The following is a 16,480-nucleotide window of genomic DNA, read 5'->3' as shown; positions in this document are numbered from 1 at the left end:
AAACAAAAATATGAGTAAACAATTTAATTTTAAGACATACCTACTTTTGAAAAATAATATATTTTTATATTTATATCTATTAATATAAATATATTTTAAATATTTAAAGAACATTTTATAAGCTTTAATGTTGTAAAAACATTTTTGTATTAAACTTATTTCGTTTAATTGTTGATTTAATGATATATAAACTTGCTATATAGGTAGAGTATCAGTATTGTTTCATAAATACATCTCGTATAAACAATTAATAAGAAATCGATCAATGAATCATAATTTTGATCATCTTAGGTTATTGTTACCATTTATAGAGTTTTTAAAAATTTTAATTTAAATTAAGTCATAGTACTATAAGAATATAAATAATGTTTAAGCAACGATAAGTTGATTATAGCAAATATACAACACAATATATTATAATTAACTCTAAAACGAAAATAATAAACGTTGCTATTAAAATTATTGTGGGGGTGTAGTGGCCGGGTGGACTTAAGCGTCAGTTGCAACGCGCACCGTCTCAGGTTCGAATCTTGGTCATGGGCGGCATCGGTTTCCGGGTAGTTTATGCTGTCTGGAGAGAGAGGCTGCCGCCCCCCACCCGGGCATAGCAGAAACCTACTGGTGTCCAATTTAAAATTTTGTCAAAAACCATACACATGTACCAATAAATCTATCCAACCCAAAAATCTGGAGTACCCTTCCCACATCCAAAGGCTTATGTTACCGTGGGTTAATTAATAAAAAAATTAAATTAAATTAATGCCGTTTTTTTATTTATTCTAAGATGTACCTATCATTATTATTTAAAAATAAAAAAAACTCTTCGTAAAATCATAGTATTCTCAAACCTATCAAAAATTCTCTATGTATTCACTTTAGAACCCTAAAATCTAAGAAATTGGAAAAGACTGATTACAATTATAGTTTTATAAATAGATTTATAACATATATTATGTCACAAACAATAGTAAAATTAAGTGCGATATTAGTTTTATAATGTCAACAACATAATTAAATGTATTTTGAATCTATAATCAACTTTTATCATGGAATAAATGTATAACGTATTGACAGTAACAAACTAATTAAAATAGGTACACTAAATAGCATTGGATTTATTAAATAATTTCGACCATACATTTTAATGATTTTTATTTGATGTTTTAAAAACTAGTTTTCTTTTATGATGGTAAATTAATTAAATATTATTGTCACGAAGGGCTACTCTTCAAACTAAAAAAGTTTCTCCCAGCACCATATTTCTTATTAATAAAATCTTATCTATCCGGCCGCTTCTTTAAGGTTCGTTTGAAAAATAGTTACTCAACCAGCTATCGTATTAGTGCAAGTGTCCCCCAAGGAAGTGACATCGCCCCTTTTCTTTATTCTGTGTTTACTCACGACATCCCCAAAACACCCTACACTTTACCCTACACTTTTCTTGATACATATGCCGATGACACACTAATTTCAGTGTCACACAAGGATTCCGCTACTGCTTGTCGGATGATCTAAAGTCACCTTAATATGATCAACTTATGGACAAAACGGTGGAAAATTAAAATAAATGAAAACAAGTATACTCATGTAACTTTTACAATGCGAAAATCTGTTTGTCCTCATCCTGTCACGTTTAACAACAAAGTAATTCCCTCGTCAGACGAAGTTAAGTACCTAGGGTTAATATTCGACAAGCTCCTTAACTGGAGTTCGCATCTTAAACAAAAACGTAAATCAGTGAACTCTAGATTGCATCTCCTGAGACCTCTATTAAAATCGAAACTTTCTCTGGCCAACAAACTTACAACATACAAATCAATAATTCTTCCGAATTGGCTTTACGGCATCCAACATGGAGGCCAGCTAAACCATCTAACATTAAAACCTTGCAAGCATCCCAATCCATATGTCTACGCCTAATAACCGCTGCCCCTTGGTACGTTACCAACAAAAACCACCACAAACACCTGAACATCCCAACCCTCAACGACTTAGCCAAATACTACTACTTAAAATTTCACTTCGAAGTCATCTAAATCCCATAATTAAAAGTATATCCTCTACGTCAATTATTCCTAGAAAGCTAAAAAGGGGCAATGACCTTGAGATCTTCTCAATGCCTAATAAAAAAAAAAAAAACTAAGGAGAAAATATTAAAAATTAAAACCCTAATTTCTTGTCAGGTGGCACTGCTTCCTTTTCTGTATTTAATGTTATATTGTTATTTTGTCATCAAATTTACTTATTATACCATGTATAGATTGTAAATTCACTATTTTTTAATAATGAAAAATAAAAAATATTGTTGTAAAAAATTCACCTAAATGATAATATAATTAGTATAATTTACAGTCGGTAGATACCTAGGTAAAAACGCATCATTGAGTCGAAAAATACAAATTGCATTTAATTCTTTTAAATAAACATAATCAAACTATTTAGCGACAACTAATGTGAAATGTTAAAATATAATTATGTTTGCATTAAAAAAATAAATAAAGAGGTACCTAGGCAGTATTTCAAAGTTTAGTTTGAGTCAAAAAAGTCCCTTTTGACTCCATAGAATAATATTAAAGTGACAAGTGATTCATTTGGCTATCCTATGAAATTCTATATTTGGTTTCTCTTAAATTTCCAAGTTCGTGTTTTATTTTAAAGTTGAGATTTCTTTTAAAAATGTTTAAAAAAAAAATTAATGAAACCTGTGTATTGGAATAAAAGTACAACAGAATACAACTGAACATAAATAAATAATTTTTTTATTTATTTTTAAATTAGTTAACTATAAAAAATAATGTAATTTCAATTTTAAATCCATTAAATGAATGGCTTAATTTTTCACCGTGTAGTTTGTATACCATTTAGACAATTTCAAATAATTGAAAATGTTCGTTTATAAAACAGCAGAAAACATGGTAATGCTCGTTACTTCATTAAATTGAATTAAGTTGATAAATATTGACATTTGAGTATTTGACAGTCATAGGTCTAATTAAACATATTGATTAGCATAATCCCTTCACAAAAATAACCTTTTTATTACTGCAGTACATTATTAATTTTTAGCTATTTTTAACTAGACTCAACATATTTTGATAATTATATTAAACATAAAAATTAGGATAATCTTAGATATTTTTTATTATTTACCTATTTTTCATTTTTATGTATTTTAACTAAATTTAAAAAAAATAACCTATACACTCCAGGTTGTGCATTGCACAGTCCTCGTTGTATTCTATAATATAGAGATGTTTTTATACAGCTTAATATGCTTAGTATTATTAAATATCATATTTTAAAATTTTAATATTATAATTGTCCAATAACAAAACTTCCACAGGTTGTATTTTAGATTCTGAGCACATCTAGCATATTAGTTTTACTATTATGTGATATTTTATATTAAACATTTTTATAGGGAAATTGTATATTAAATTTTTCTTGTTTTATTTTGTCTAATCGTTTCAATTTCCACGGCCTTAAAAAAAAAAAACACTGTATTTTTTACACATTCATATCAGGACATTGCCTACACTTTTTAGATTCTGAGTGGAGCGAGGAATGTATTGATTTTACAATGATGAGTGTTTTTTTTTTTTGTACCTATTGTGTATTTTGTATTTTTTTTTGTGTCTGTCATCAGGTTTTGGGGCAGTAAAAGTGCTTCGATTTTTGACTTCAGTACATTAGTGAATCTAGTTGGTACTTTGAGGAGTCAAAAGTGTTCACAATATTTTTCTTAATAATTGGGATAAACAAACTAAAAATTAAAGAAAAAACGGGAATTTTTACGTACAATCAATTTTCGACAAAATCGATTTCGGTTTTTGATGTAACTTTAAAAAAATGACCATAGGTATTTCGACTTAAGTTAAACTATTTATAGGCATATGCAATTTTCGATCATTATTAGTCAGAAGTTTTGGTTTTTAACTATATATGGTTTAATAATATAAAATTAAAATTATTAGTAAACAAATGACAATTACAATATTTAGTTACTTGCTTTTGTTGAAACTTTTTATAAGTTTTTTTTTTTTATCTACTAGATGTAGTATTTTTGATTTATACAATTTATTTATTTGTATTACAAACATGTTGAACAAGATACAATTCCAATATTTATCAAGATCACATTTAATTGTTTGTAATAAAAATTTAATTCTTATGAATAAATTATACACTTTTAACTATTTTATATGAAAAAGATTATATTCATTATATTATATTATATATATTATATATAATATAGATACATTATATATATTCATTATAAATTTCTATCATAGTAGTATAAATTGCAAATTTTTTTTAAATTAAAATTATTTGAAGAATAGTGATTTGTTTACATAAAAAGTGAATTATTTAACATATTTTGTGAAACCGTAGAAATAATACTATTATAACATGAAAGTTAACAAATAAGCAACGAATACAACAAACATAATTTAGTGAATTAAAATTTTATTAGATTATATAATCGTTAATGCTATATTGTATTAGTTATCGATCACAATGCAAAGTATATTTAATTTGAAATTATTATATATATTACTTGATCAGTATTTATTCTGCCTAAATAAATATATCACAATTATTATGAAAATATTCAAACCAAAATATAACTTTGACGTTTCTCTTCTGAGAACTTTTATTGCTTTTAAATAGTGAATAAATTACTCATTGAGAAACGTTAATAACCTTTCATAACATCAGTTAACAGATCATTATACGTTCCTAAATCTTTTCAGCGATTTTCACTCAACATAATATACCTTTGACTTTTTTTTTATTATTTAATATAATCTAAAATCTATAAAATTATGTACAATAAGTAGGTTTGATAAACGACATATAATTTAAATTATCAGTTCTAGAGATTAAGAAGGATAACCAATGCTAACACCCTTCGATGTGAAAATAATAACAGTAAATTGTATAGTTAAGGAGATTTTACCTGGTATACCGGGGTATAAGTAATATTTATGTTGCTTAGAGTATATTTATAATTTTGTTTGATTATAAAATATTAATGTTTTTTTTTTACAAAATAGTTAGCATTATATTATATCGTATGATGTTATTACGAATTAAATAAAAAAACAATTACTTGGATAGCCCTCTGGTTAGCACTGAACTGTAAAGCAACAACAGTGATCCGGGTCCAGGGTCATCTTGGAACTAGACACAATTAACGAAATTATTATGTATTTAAACTATTTATCGTAAATTTAGGTAATTTAAATAATTTAACATTATATTTAAAATTTAAATGAAATTGATGTTATATTTGTTGTTTTATGAATTATATTGTTTTATTGGAAAATTATCATTCATATTAACATATAAATATAACGTTTAATTTTTCAAAAAAATGTTATGCTTACCAGATGTAAATATCTTTTGAGGAAAATTTCTAAGTCTTGAATATCGGTCAACTCGAATAAGTGAAGCTATAATTACATATAATATGATTATTGTTATTCATACCAAATAAATAAAAATTAAATAGGTACATAATATAATGACTGTTAGATATATGTGACATTAAAACGGAAGTTATGAATTGCAGACTAAAATTATAAAATCACGTAAATCTCATAATTCATTTATAAATACATTTCTGTGAATCACTACTAATTTCTAATGGCTTCTACTTTTCCGTGGCCGACGGTATCTTTAAATAAAAACTAAATTAATAAATAGAAACTATTCAATCGTGCCACCAGTAGCATATACAGAAGTAATATTTGGGGTGGGCCATAATATATAGCGACTTACAATAATTATCTAGCACCTAGAGACTACAATAAAGTTAACAGTTAAAACTGTAATTCAGGGAGGGGTTGTGGCCCACTAGCCCCCACCCCCCTAAATACGTCACTGTGTGCCACAATGATAAAATCATAGATTGGATTTTGCTCAAACTAAACAGATTTCTTTGAACTAAATTATGACTAGATTATATGTTTTGAGTTAACTTTAATGATTGTAATCCCTTACTTTTTCGGTAACATTGTCTTGAAAATAGTTTAACGAGTGTGCTACGTAACTCTTTTCTTGTGGTAAACATACTATAACTTTTTCGTTGTTGCCAATCTTCCAAAGAATTTCAGTAATTGATTTACAAAGAGCATCCAATTGCTGCTGTTTAGATGGTTTCATACATCTAATAAAAATTATATAATTTTATTCAAATGTTTAAATTGGATATGATACAATTTGGTGATTGACATGAAATCATGATTAGATATTTTAATATTTACAAATAGGAAAATTTGTTAAATTGTAAAATTTAAAATCAGAAAATTTTATCTATACAATATTTGTGTAACACAGTAACAGTGTTGATCATGAATTAAGCCCTTGAGAATTGGAATACAATTTAAATTATTGTGGCTAGGTGTGGCGTGGTTGCTGCAACCAATCACGCAATATGATGAAAGTACGCATGGCCGCTACCACTAAGTACCTGGATGGGTAACCACGTGTTGCCGATCTACCGTATCAACGCCCACAGTTAAAAATCTACTAAGAATAATCACCCAATTGCCTATGTCGTTGTGGGTTAATTAGTAAAAATAATAAAAAAAAAATATATCTATATTATTCGCATATAATAAGCTATAATTTTTTAGTTTAAAAAGTTTCCATCCATGTTACGAAAAATATACTTATAAGCTATGCATATAGACAGCTCTTTATAATATATATATATATATATATATATATATATATATATATATGTATGTATATAAAGAAAAATTTATTTAGTAATAATGAATAAAAATAAATCAAATGGCTTAGAAAAAAATTGGTAAACAATAAAATATATCATTATTTTTATTTTATTTTTTAATATCTTAAATATAATTACGAGTTTTTAGTGCTTGTGAATAACAAATGTTTGAGTATATATCCTTGTATTGTAGTCAGCATTCCTCTTGTACCATTTCTGCGTGCTCTTAAGCCGTACGATAGCTCTTTCTCGGGTTCTCTAAACACGAATCCAGTACGAAGCCATTCTCCTCTAGGTGGTGTGTCACACGCACCAAATACAGTCAACCGTAATGCCTTTAAATATAAAAATAATAAAGATTTAAAAATAAATACGTCTTTTTGAATTCGTGTTAATACGTAGTATATATTTTCAGCTCCATAACTGTATACAATGTTGAGTGTAAACGGAAGGGAATAATCAACTATAATAACACAGTTTAGTTTTAATATAAAATAATGATTTAGTTATTTGATCATAATTTACAGTAGATACAATTTATTTATTTGTTTTATTACTATCAAATTTGCTTTGTTAAATTTGATATGCATACTATAAACAGAGATTATTATACGATAATATGATAATAATAAATCAAATAAGAGATCATTTAGTGAATGTTTCAAGTGCACTTTATAAATAAAATATAAATTATAATACAGATCTATGTAATGATAGGTGTTTTCAAATAACGTAAATGGTTTATTTTATGTGTAATTGCATTTTTATTTTAAAGAAATTATTGAAAAGAAAAAAAGGTATAACGTTTAATAATACGTTAACTAGTTCAAGATTATTTTTGAACTGTATATCAGCATAAACAACTTGTATTATAGCAGCGTTTTGACTTTTGAATGTATCCAAAATTAAATTTTTGATAATTTATTTGTGCTGCTCATTGTTCTAAAAAAATAAGTTGGATATAAAATTAGATACCTACTTTTATAATTTATTATACAATAATATTAAACTTCTGTTAGTTTATACAGTTTTATAACTAATTTTATAAATTATACATTATTAAAATTATATTAATTTCGATACTACGAACATTAGTAAATTAAATCACATGTTCAAGTAACAAAACAGATAAGTCAAATGTTGACAATGAGTTGGGTACAAAAGATTTAAAAAAATGATTTTAATTTTAATGAATTACTTGTTAAATAATAACATTAATAATAGGTACATTACATTTATATACAGGTGTCCCACAGAGATCTGACAAATGAAATAACTTTTGTTCTAATCAATATTTTTAAAAAATTTCTTTTAAATACAATCCATAGACACTTGCGCTACATTTTTTTATTTTTTAATACTGAAAATAAAAAACTTAAAAATTGATAAAAAATTTTTTCAAAATATTCAATATAGCCAATTTGTAAATTTGATTTTCAAAAAAATATATATGGTAAAAACACTTATTTAAGTCAAAAGGCTGATTTTTCACAATTAAAAAAAGTATCAATATTTTCGTTAGGTAAATTATAGTAATTTATAGTTTATACATCACATACTATTAAAATAAATACAATAAAAAAAAAAATTAGATTTTAACATGCACTTATTTAAAAATGTTCTTATAAAATATTTTTAAAAAACTTTATTATTATTTGAAATTACAAGGTTTCTAACATAAACTAGATCGTAATTTACTTAACGAAAATATTGGTATTTAAAAAAATTGTGAAAAATCAGCCATTTGACTTAAATAAGTGTTTTACCATATAAATTTTTCTAAAAATCAGATTTACAAATTGACTATATTGAATATTTCGAAAAAAGCTTTTATCAATTTTTAAGGTTTTTTATTTTCAGTATTAAAAAATAAAAAATAAAAAATGTATTCTAAAAATGTAGCGCAAGTGTCTATGAATTATATTTAAAAGAAATTTTTTAAAAATATTGATTAGAACAAAAGTTATTTCATTTGTCGGAATGTCAGATCTCTGTGGGAAACCCTGTATACATTCATATATATTATATATTGGATAAGGGAATAAAATAATGGAAAATATAGAAATTCAAAACACGAATAACACATGAATAACCAACAATTACAAAAAGTAAGAAGTTTAGACCATTATATAATAAAATCAAAATCAACATTTTCGTTGTAATGTCAGAACAATGAATATGCTGGTCAATCAAATATTTGTCACACAATGTATTAGAAAAATACAGGATGAAACAAAGGAAACGTTAAATATATTCTATAGTTCAGGTGCGTATCAGTCATAAAATAATGCAACAATATTTTACATTTATATTAGGTACGCTATTATTTTTATATTATTATAATCAATAATGCATAGGCTAATGGAATTTATTATTGTTTGTAATAATATAGGTATTTATGGTTTACTCAAAACATAAATTTGGTTTTTCTTTGAATAAGCTTAGATGATACCTACATTAAAATATAAACAATTTTATTGATACATTTTCATGTAAACAATAAACGGATTAAATTTTTAATGTTATTCAACCGTAAAAATAAGTTACTTTTGCTTGTTCGGCTGTAATAGGTTGTCCGCCTGTAACTGGTTCCTTGCTGTATTTGTATTGTTGATTTCTCGCATACATAACACGATCTAAAAACAAATAAACCAGAATTTTAATCATTAAAATGTAATATACAATAACGTTAAAATGTATGTTTTTTCCTAAAAAATATTCTTAACAAATACTTAACTAGAGTAACTACACCGCAGATCAACCTACTACTCAAAACACAATTGTAGCCGACTTTGCGGACGATAAACCACTACTTGCATGCCTCTTTGACCCAGACAAAGCTGCCTTCTTTATGCAAACCCATTTTGACCTACTAGTCTCATGGTACACAGAATGGAGCCTAAAATTAAACCAAACCAAATCGCTCCACTCTACCTTTAAACTACGCCCCAGAGAATGTCCACAACTATTCCTCAATAATCAACCTCTACCCTACTCTCAAAACGTCAAATATCTTGGAATAACCCTAGACCGTTGGCTCACCTGTGCTCTTCATATACGCTCCAAACGGTTGACGCTCAATGATCGTAGCCGCCAACTAAGACACCTACTGACCTCCAAATATATTCATCTGAATAACAAGCTCCATATTTACAAAGTGCTACTTAAACCAATATGGGTCTATGGTATACAGCTGTGGGGATCAGCAAAATCTACTAACATCAATAGAATACAAACCTATCAATCCAAAACTCTAAGACAAATCAATAAAATACCATACTACGTTTTCTATCACCACCTCTCAATACCCCTTGTTGCAGACGTGACTAAAACACACTACAAAAGATTCCATAACCGTCTTCTAAATCATAGAAACCCATTCATGCACGAAATCTCTTCCTTGACTATCCCTTGAAATCCTCCCAAACGGCTAAAGCGCAAATGGTGTAGAAACCTACTGAATAATTAAATTTTAATACTCATGTTTTTTTTTTTTAATGTAGTACCTCCACGGGAGGCTTCTATGCTCTGTTATATATCTTGTTATTTTATTTTTTCTACTACTTTCTAATACATCCTCAATTGTTCTTATTGTTCTTTTTACAGATTGAATAAAACATTTAATAAACAAAAATAATAAATTAGAGTAAGTTATGATGGTATAAAATTTGTTTTATTGTCATTAAAATTATTTATTGAATATAAAAATATTAATACATATAAATACGTTAATTGCATATTATTATCCGAGCGTACATAGAAAACTTACAATTTAAATATTACTATAATGTTTAAATTGGATATGATACAATTTGATGATTGACACGAAATCATGATTAGATATTTTAGTATTTATAAATAAGAAAATTCGTTAAACTGTAAAATTTAAAATTAGCAAATTTGATCCATACAATATTTGTGTAACACAGTAACAGTGCTCATCATGAATTAAACCTTTGAGTTTATTATTATAATAATATTACCTAATTTAAAAACCACCAACAAATTGTATTTTATTGTTCCACATGTGACATATTCAAAATAATTGGCAGACCAACATATTGTACATGCCTATGTTATAAAGACACTAAATAATAAAAACCAATAGTGAATACTAATAATGATTCATGCGAAAATACTACATCACGTGAACGCTGCATACGAATGAATAAAATTATAAAACAAATCTACCCCATTAGCAAATAGTAATTTATCACATAATATGGTACATAAATTACATTATTTTTCGGTATCACAATATTTATTTTCTTGGGGTGTGAAAAACATCTTTTATATTATTCATCAATAAATTTGGATATTCGTTGGTATTTTATCATGATTTTTATTATGATAAGAATATAATATTTAGAGATGCTGCTATAAAAAACTTTGTAATACATTTCGATGAGCTTTTTTTTTGTTTATTTAAGTAAATTTTAGTATTTTACATACGGTTTTTATTATTTTTTTTAAATACGGGAGAAAATCGTTATAAGTTATAACCAAGATACGAAGTCCATAGCATAACCTATATTTTTAAATTTAGAGTTTAATGCACAATATTTGAATACAAATATTGAACTATTATATTTATATCTATTTATTCACTTTGACTATTTTCAGTTGGATCAGTAATCAATTATGCCATTTAATTTTCATTATTGAAATAAACAATAAAAATATAATTTTTATAACGAATTATAATATAATATTCAACATTTAAGGAAGTTGAATAGTAAAAATAATTAACTCAAACAAAAATATAGTAATTATGAAATTAAAAATTACATTGGTAATTCCATTTTATATAATATTTTATTGTTTTTCAATTTCACTTAATACGTTTTTTTTTTAAATATTGATACAGCTTCAAAAGTTAGCCTTCAATATTTTTTAATAAATTTTATTTACCTACTAAATATAAAAATGGAAAATTAAGTGGGTCTTTAGTTTTTCATTTTAAACCAAAGTATAAGCAATTATGATATTCTTGAATCATTTTATAGGGAAGATTATTATGATTGTTGTTAGTCATAACTCATAATTAATCGAATTTAAAGCATTTTTGTTAGAAAATACAACAATACCCATAGTTTTTGTCTAGCGTAAAATGTTTCATCGCATATAAAATTGTAAGAGCCTTGAAACTAATTAAAAAATTATTGGAAAACCATATTTTAAAACTATCATATTTCTTTACTCGCAAAATATAAAATTAATTTTGAAATATTATTAAAGTTTGTTTTTATTTAAGGGAGATTTTTTTTCAATATAGTGGATTTACTTAATGCCAGTTTCAAAGACACTATAGAGGTAGAAAGTTTATGCTGGGTTAGCGTAATATGAAACAAATTTAGACTAGACCATTAAAAATGTCAGATTGTCACGCACTAAATCTGCTATTAAGAATTTTTAAACACGTTTTAAATAGGTTAATATGAATAATATTTATATCACAACAATGAGAAAACAACTATATGATTCATGAGGGTTTAGATACATAGTTCAATACATTTCTTGGTTCGAATGTATTATCAAACAAAACTTCCATGTGTCAATAAAATATAAGGGTATACCTAATTCAATTATTTTTTCGAGTATTCTGTTATTTGTTTTAATCATTGGACATAATTTTTCCTATGTAAAATCTGATTGATCGTATTGTTTTGTGACTAAACATCTAAACATAATCATCAATAAATATATACTTATAGTTCATATTCTCATTTCTCAAAGAAATATTAGAAAACGATAATCCTTCAAATTACGATAAAAATAAGACAACAACTTGAAATGCATATTTTACTTTTATAAGCAAATTTATATTTTTTACAGACTATTGAATATTTACCGAATGGATTTAAAAATTATTGTATCAAAATTGATTAATCTGACAATTTTAGATTCTGAACGAAGTGAAGAATGTATTGATTTTACAATGATGCGTGATTTTTTTTTGTTTTTGTGTCTGTGTACAGCATAACTAGTCGAAATAATGCTTCGATTTCAAACTTTGGGGGTGATTTCCGATGTAAAGTGAAGATCCTTGGTGCATTATAGAGGTTAAAAGTAAACATTTTCCAACATTTTTCAAAAAAATCGAGAAAAACAAAAAAAAAAATGACAGAAAAACGGGAATTTTTACGCAAAATCAGTTTTCGACCAAATCGATTTTTTTATATGGTTGTAATTCAAAAACTAATCACTGTAAATACTTGAAATTTTCACCAAATGTTTATGGTAGTGCTATCTATATACAGTTTAATTTTAAAAAAGGTTTGACTTTTTTTGAGTTATTTATTGACCACTGAAATTTTCGACTTTTTTGAGAATTTTTTTGAAGTGTCAGTAAAAAAATATTGGACGACCAAAAAAACTTGAAAATTTAATACAAGGTTCCTTATGAGTTGTTCTTATTGTAGCTAAAAAAAATTAAAAATCATAAGTCACAATTTTTTTTAATAAGCGTTTACAGTTCAAAATTTTACGAAATCTGTCGAAAACGCGAAAAGTAATTTTGAAGTTGAAAAATCATAAAAAATTTTGCGTTTATAACTAAGGATTAAAAATACAACACTAAGTTTTCCATAAGTTTTCCTTTAAAGTAGTTATAGAGACAACTCGAAGCATCATTATAGGACAAATTTTAAGTGCGTTTAAATTTTAAATTTTTACAAAATAGTGTAACGATAACGATTTATCATGAAACGATTTTAAATATTTGTTATTATTCAAAAAGTATAAGTCCTACATACTTGAAAATTTAACCAGTTATTAGGATTGGCATTTTCTTTACATGATTTAATTTTCAAAATATTTTGACTTTTTTTGAGATATTTATAGACGACTGAAATTTTCAATTTGTCTGAAAATTTTTTTTTGAAGTGTCGATAAAAACTTTTTGGCCCTATCAAAATACTTGAAAATTGAATTCAAAGTTCCTCATAAGTTATTATTAGAGTGATTAAAAAATTATAAAAATACATAGGCACGATTTTTTTTTATTAGTATTTGAAGTTCAAATATTGACTTAATACGTAAAAATTACGGCAATTTTCAAATTATCTTAGATCGAAATTCATAAAAGTTTTTCTTTTTATTTCTAAGATTTGAGAATTTAATACAAGGCTCACAATATATTTTTACAATAGCAGTTGAAAAATAAAATAAATGTATAGCCACAATTTTTTTTTACGTGTATTCAAATTTTAATTTTGACAACATACGTAAAAATCACAAAAATTCGTAAATTATTTTATCCTAGAAATTCATAAAAAAGTTTTTCTTTTTATACCTATGATTTGAAAATGTAATAGAAGGCTCCTAAAATAGTTTTACAATAGCATTTGACAAATAAAAGAATCAAATAGTCACAAATTTTTTTTTATAAGCATTTACAGTTCAAATTTTGACTAAATACATAAAAATTACGGCAATGTTCAAATCATCTTAGATCGAAATTCATAAAAGTTTTTCTTTTTAATTCTAAGATATGAGAATTTAATACAAGGCTCATAATATAGTTTTGCAATAGCAGTTGAAAAATAAAAGAAATTATAGCAACATCTTTTTTTTTACATGCATTCAAATTTTAATTTTGACAACATACGTAAAAATCACGAAATTTACCATCGTAAATTATTTTATTCTAGAAATTCATAAAAAATTTTCCTTTTATACCTAAGATTTGAAAATTTAATACAAGGCTCCTTACAAGTTTTTCAATCTTTATCACAAAAAAAATGTCCACCGGAAATTCAAATTAAATTTTTATTAACATTTGAATTTCAAATATTGACAAAAATTCGTCAAAACCATGAATATTTGCAAATTATTTTGTAGTTCAAAATTCATAATATTGTTTGTATTTATATCTAAGGTTATACAATTTCACACCAAGTTTTCCATAAGTTTTGCTTCGAATAACTATAGAGAAAATTTGAAGCGTCATTATAGGAAAAATGTTTTGAGCGTTTGAGTTTTAAATTTTTATGAAATCGCGTAATGATAACGATTTATCCTCAAACCAGGTATTCGTATATCTATGATAATAATATATGTAATATAAGGTATTATGAATTATGATAATTACATGATAACTACACTAATTGATTAACCATGCCTTATGAAAAATGCGTCTTAATTGAAAAATAAAATATTTGTTTCAAAATAGAATATATGACAATATTTATATATAATATATCCTAGACTGACAAATCATCTCCGTTCAGAATCGTTTTTCGTATACAATGATACCTATCATTGCATTCAAATTTAATCCCATCCATTACAGTAACCTATTGTACAGCAGAGCGACATTCACGACTTACCCGCTTTTTTTTCTTTAGCTTTATTTTGTGTACGTTATAATATAGAATCTGCTAATTTAATATTTTAAATTAATCTTAATATTATTTACAGTTACCATGAGTTATGATTTGATACACATGAAAAAGTAACCACACAATAGCGATACACATATTGTTTAACTTTAATATTTCCGTTACTTAAGGAAAAATCAATCTCTGTAGGTATACCTACACATTGTGGTATATAACTGTTTCTACTAGATAGTAAAAATATATAACTACAGTAAATTTGTATGCATGGGTATAATAATTTTAGTCATTATCAAAATTAAAACATTATTTTGATCACGTACACGCAATATGTAGGTACATTGTAGTACTGTAGTACTGTACCAATTAGGTACATATAAAATATAAAGAGCAATTTCGATCTTTTAGATACATCTTTTCAGTCATTAGGTAGTATAAGTGATAATATATTTTGTTATTTTGTTATATATACATCATAAATTCATAATATATAAATGGATGACTAACTAATTTTAAAATTTACACATATGATTTATTCATAAGACGCCAGTTTTAGTGATTATTGTTTACATATTTATCTTACTATCTTAGCTTAGTCACGTTAAATTTATAAAAGAACAATACTAAAATATAATAATAAACCGTATATACCTATTTATGACCTATCATTAAATTTTATATGTCCCACAAATATCCATGTATATATATATATATATATATACAACGGTACATTCCAAACCGCTCCCATCCATTGTTAGATTATTTCTAAACGGCTTCCGTCGAAAAAGTTTCTCTCAAAATTTCCAAATGAATGATTTATATACACAATTTTCTAATTTTAATGCTAAATTTAAAAAAAAAATGTATAATACCAAAGGTTTTTTTTATTTTAAATCTACAATATCAACTTTGAACAATATGATTTTTATATAACTTTCATAGTTTAAGCACCTAGAATATTAATAGTATTTTCAACCAAACCTTTTAAGACAATTCTATAGATCTGTATGAAGTCAGAAGAAATTTGTATTGTTAAAACCGGAAGCCATTTGAAAACTGATCTTTTTGTAAAACAGAGCGAAATGTGCTATATCCATAAATATTTAATAAACATAGGTTGATTCGCTAAACATGATCATCATTTCTTTTAACCATTAAAATAAATAAATCCAAATTCTGTTTTTTGTAACTTTTATTTACATCTAAACATCATAATTTTATACATAATTTTTAGATTTTTTATATCATATAAAAAGCTTTATCTAATGGCATAAGCTCCTTTTTTCAAAAAAGAACCTTCTTTTTTGGAATATTATGTTGATTCATATAAATATAAATTCAAACGAGTAGTTTCAGAATTACAATAACTATGCAATTTTAAAAAAGGATGGTAATCGTT

The 16,480-nt window shown here is 25.4% G+C and overlaps 1 protein-coding gene across 5 annotated transcripts in view; it reads right to left on the bottom strand.

Annotated features, from left to right (window-relative positions):
- LOC107173881 (inactive ubiquitin carboxyl-terminal hydrolase MINDY-4B) overlaps positions 1-16,480 on the bottom strand; it is an 80,981-nt gene that overhangs the window by 12,721 nt on the left and 51,780 nt on the right. For all 5 annotated transcript variants that reach the window (XM_089220776.1, XM_089220777.1, XM_089220778.1 and 2 more), the window contains 5 exons: positions 9,290-9,378; positions 6,881-7,077; positions 6,007-6,172; positions 5,391-5,456; positions 5,114-5,184 (listed from right to left, as the gene is read on the bottom strand). In XM_089220776.1, the coding sequence (XP_089076902.1) occupies positions 5,114-5,184; positions 5,391-5,456; positions 6,007-6,172; positions 6,881-7,077; positions 9,290-9,378 (589 nt within the window). The remainder of the gene's footprint in view (positions 1-5,113; positions 5,185-5,390; positions 5,457-6,006; positions 6,173-6,880; positions 7,078-9,289; positions 9,379-16,480) is intronic.

The sequence above is a fragment of the Diuraphis noxia genome, unplaced genomic scaffold, assembly GCF_037042655.1.
Source record: "Diuraphis noxia isolate RWA-SAM2 unplaced genomic scaffold, SU_Dnox_SAM2 contig0002, whole genome shotgun sequence".
In the NCBI taxonomy this organism is placed as follows: Eukaryota; Metazoa; Arthropoda; class Insecta; order Hemiptera; family Aphididae; genus Diuraphis; species Diuraphis noxia.
This window is presented reverse-complemented; position numbering and strand designations above follow the sequence as displayed.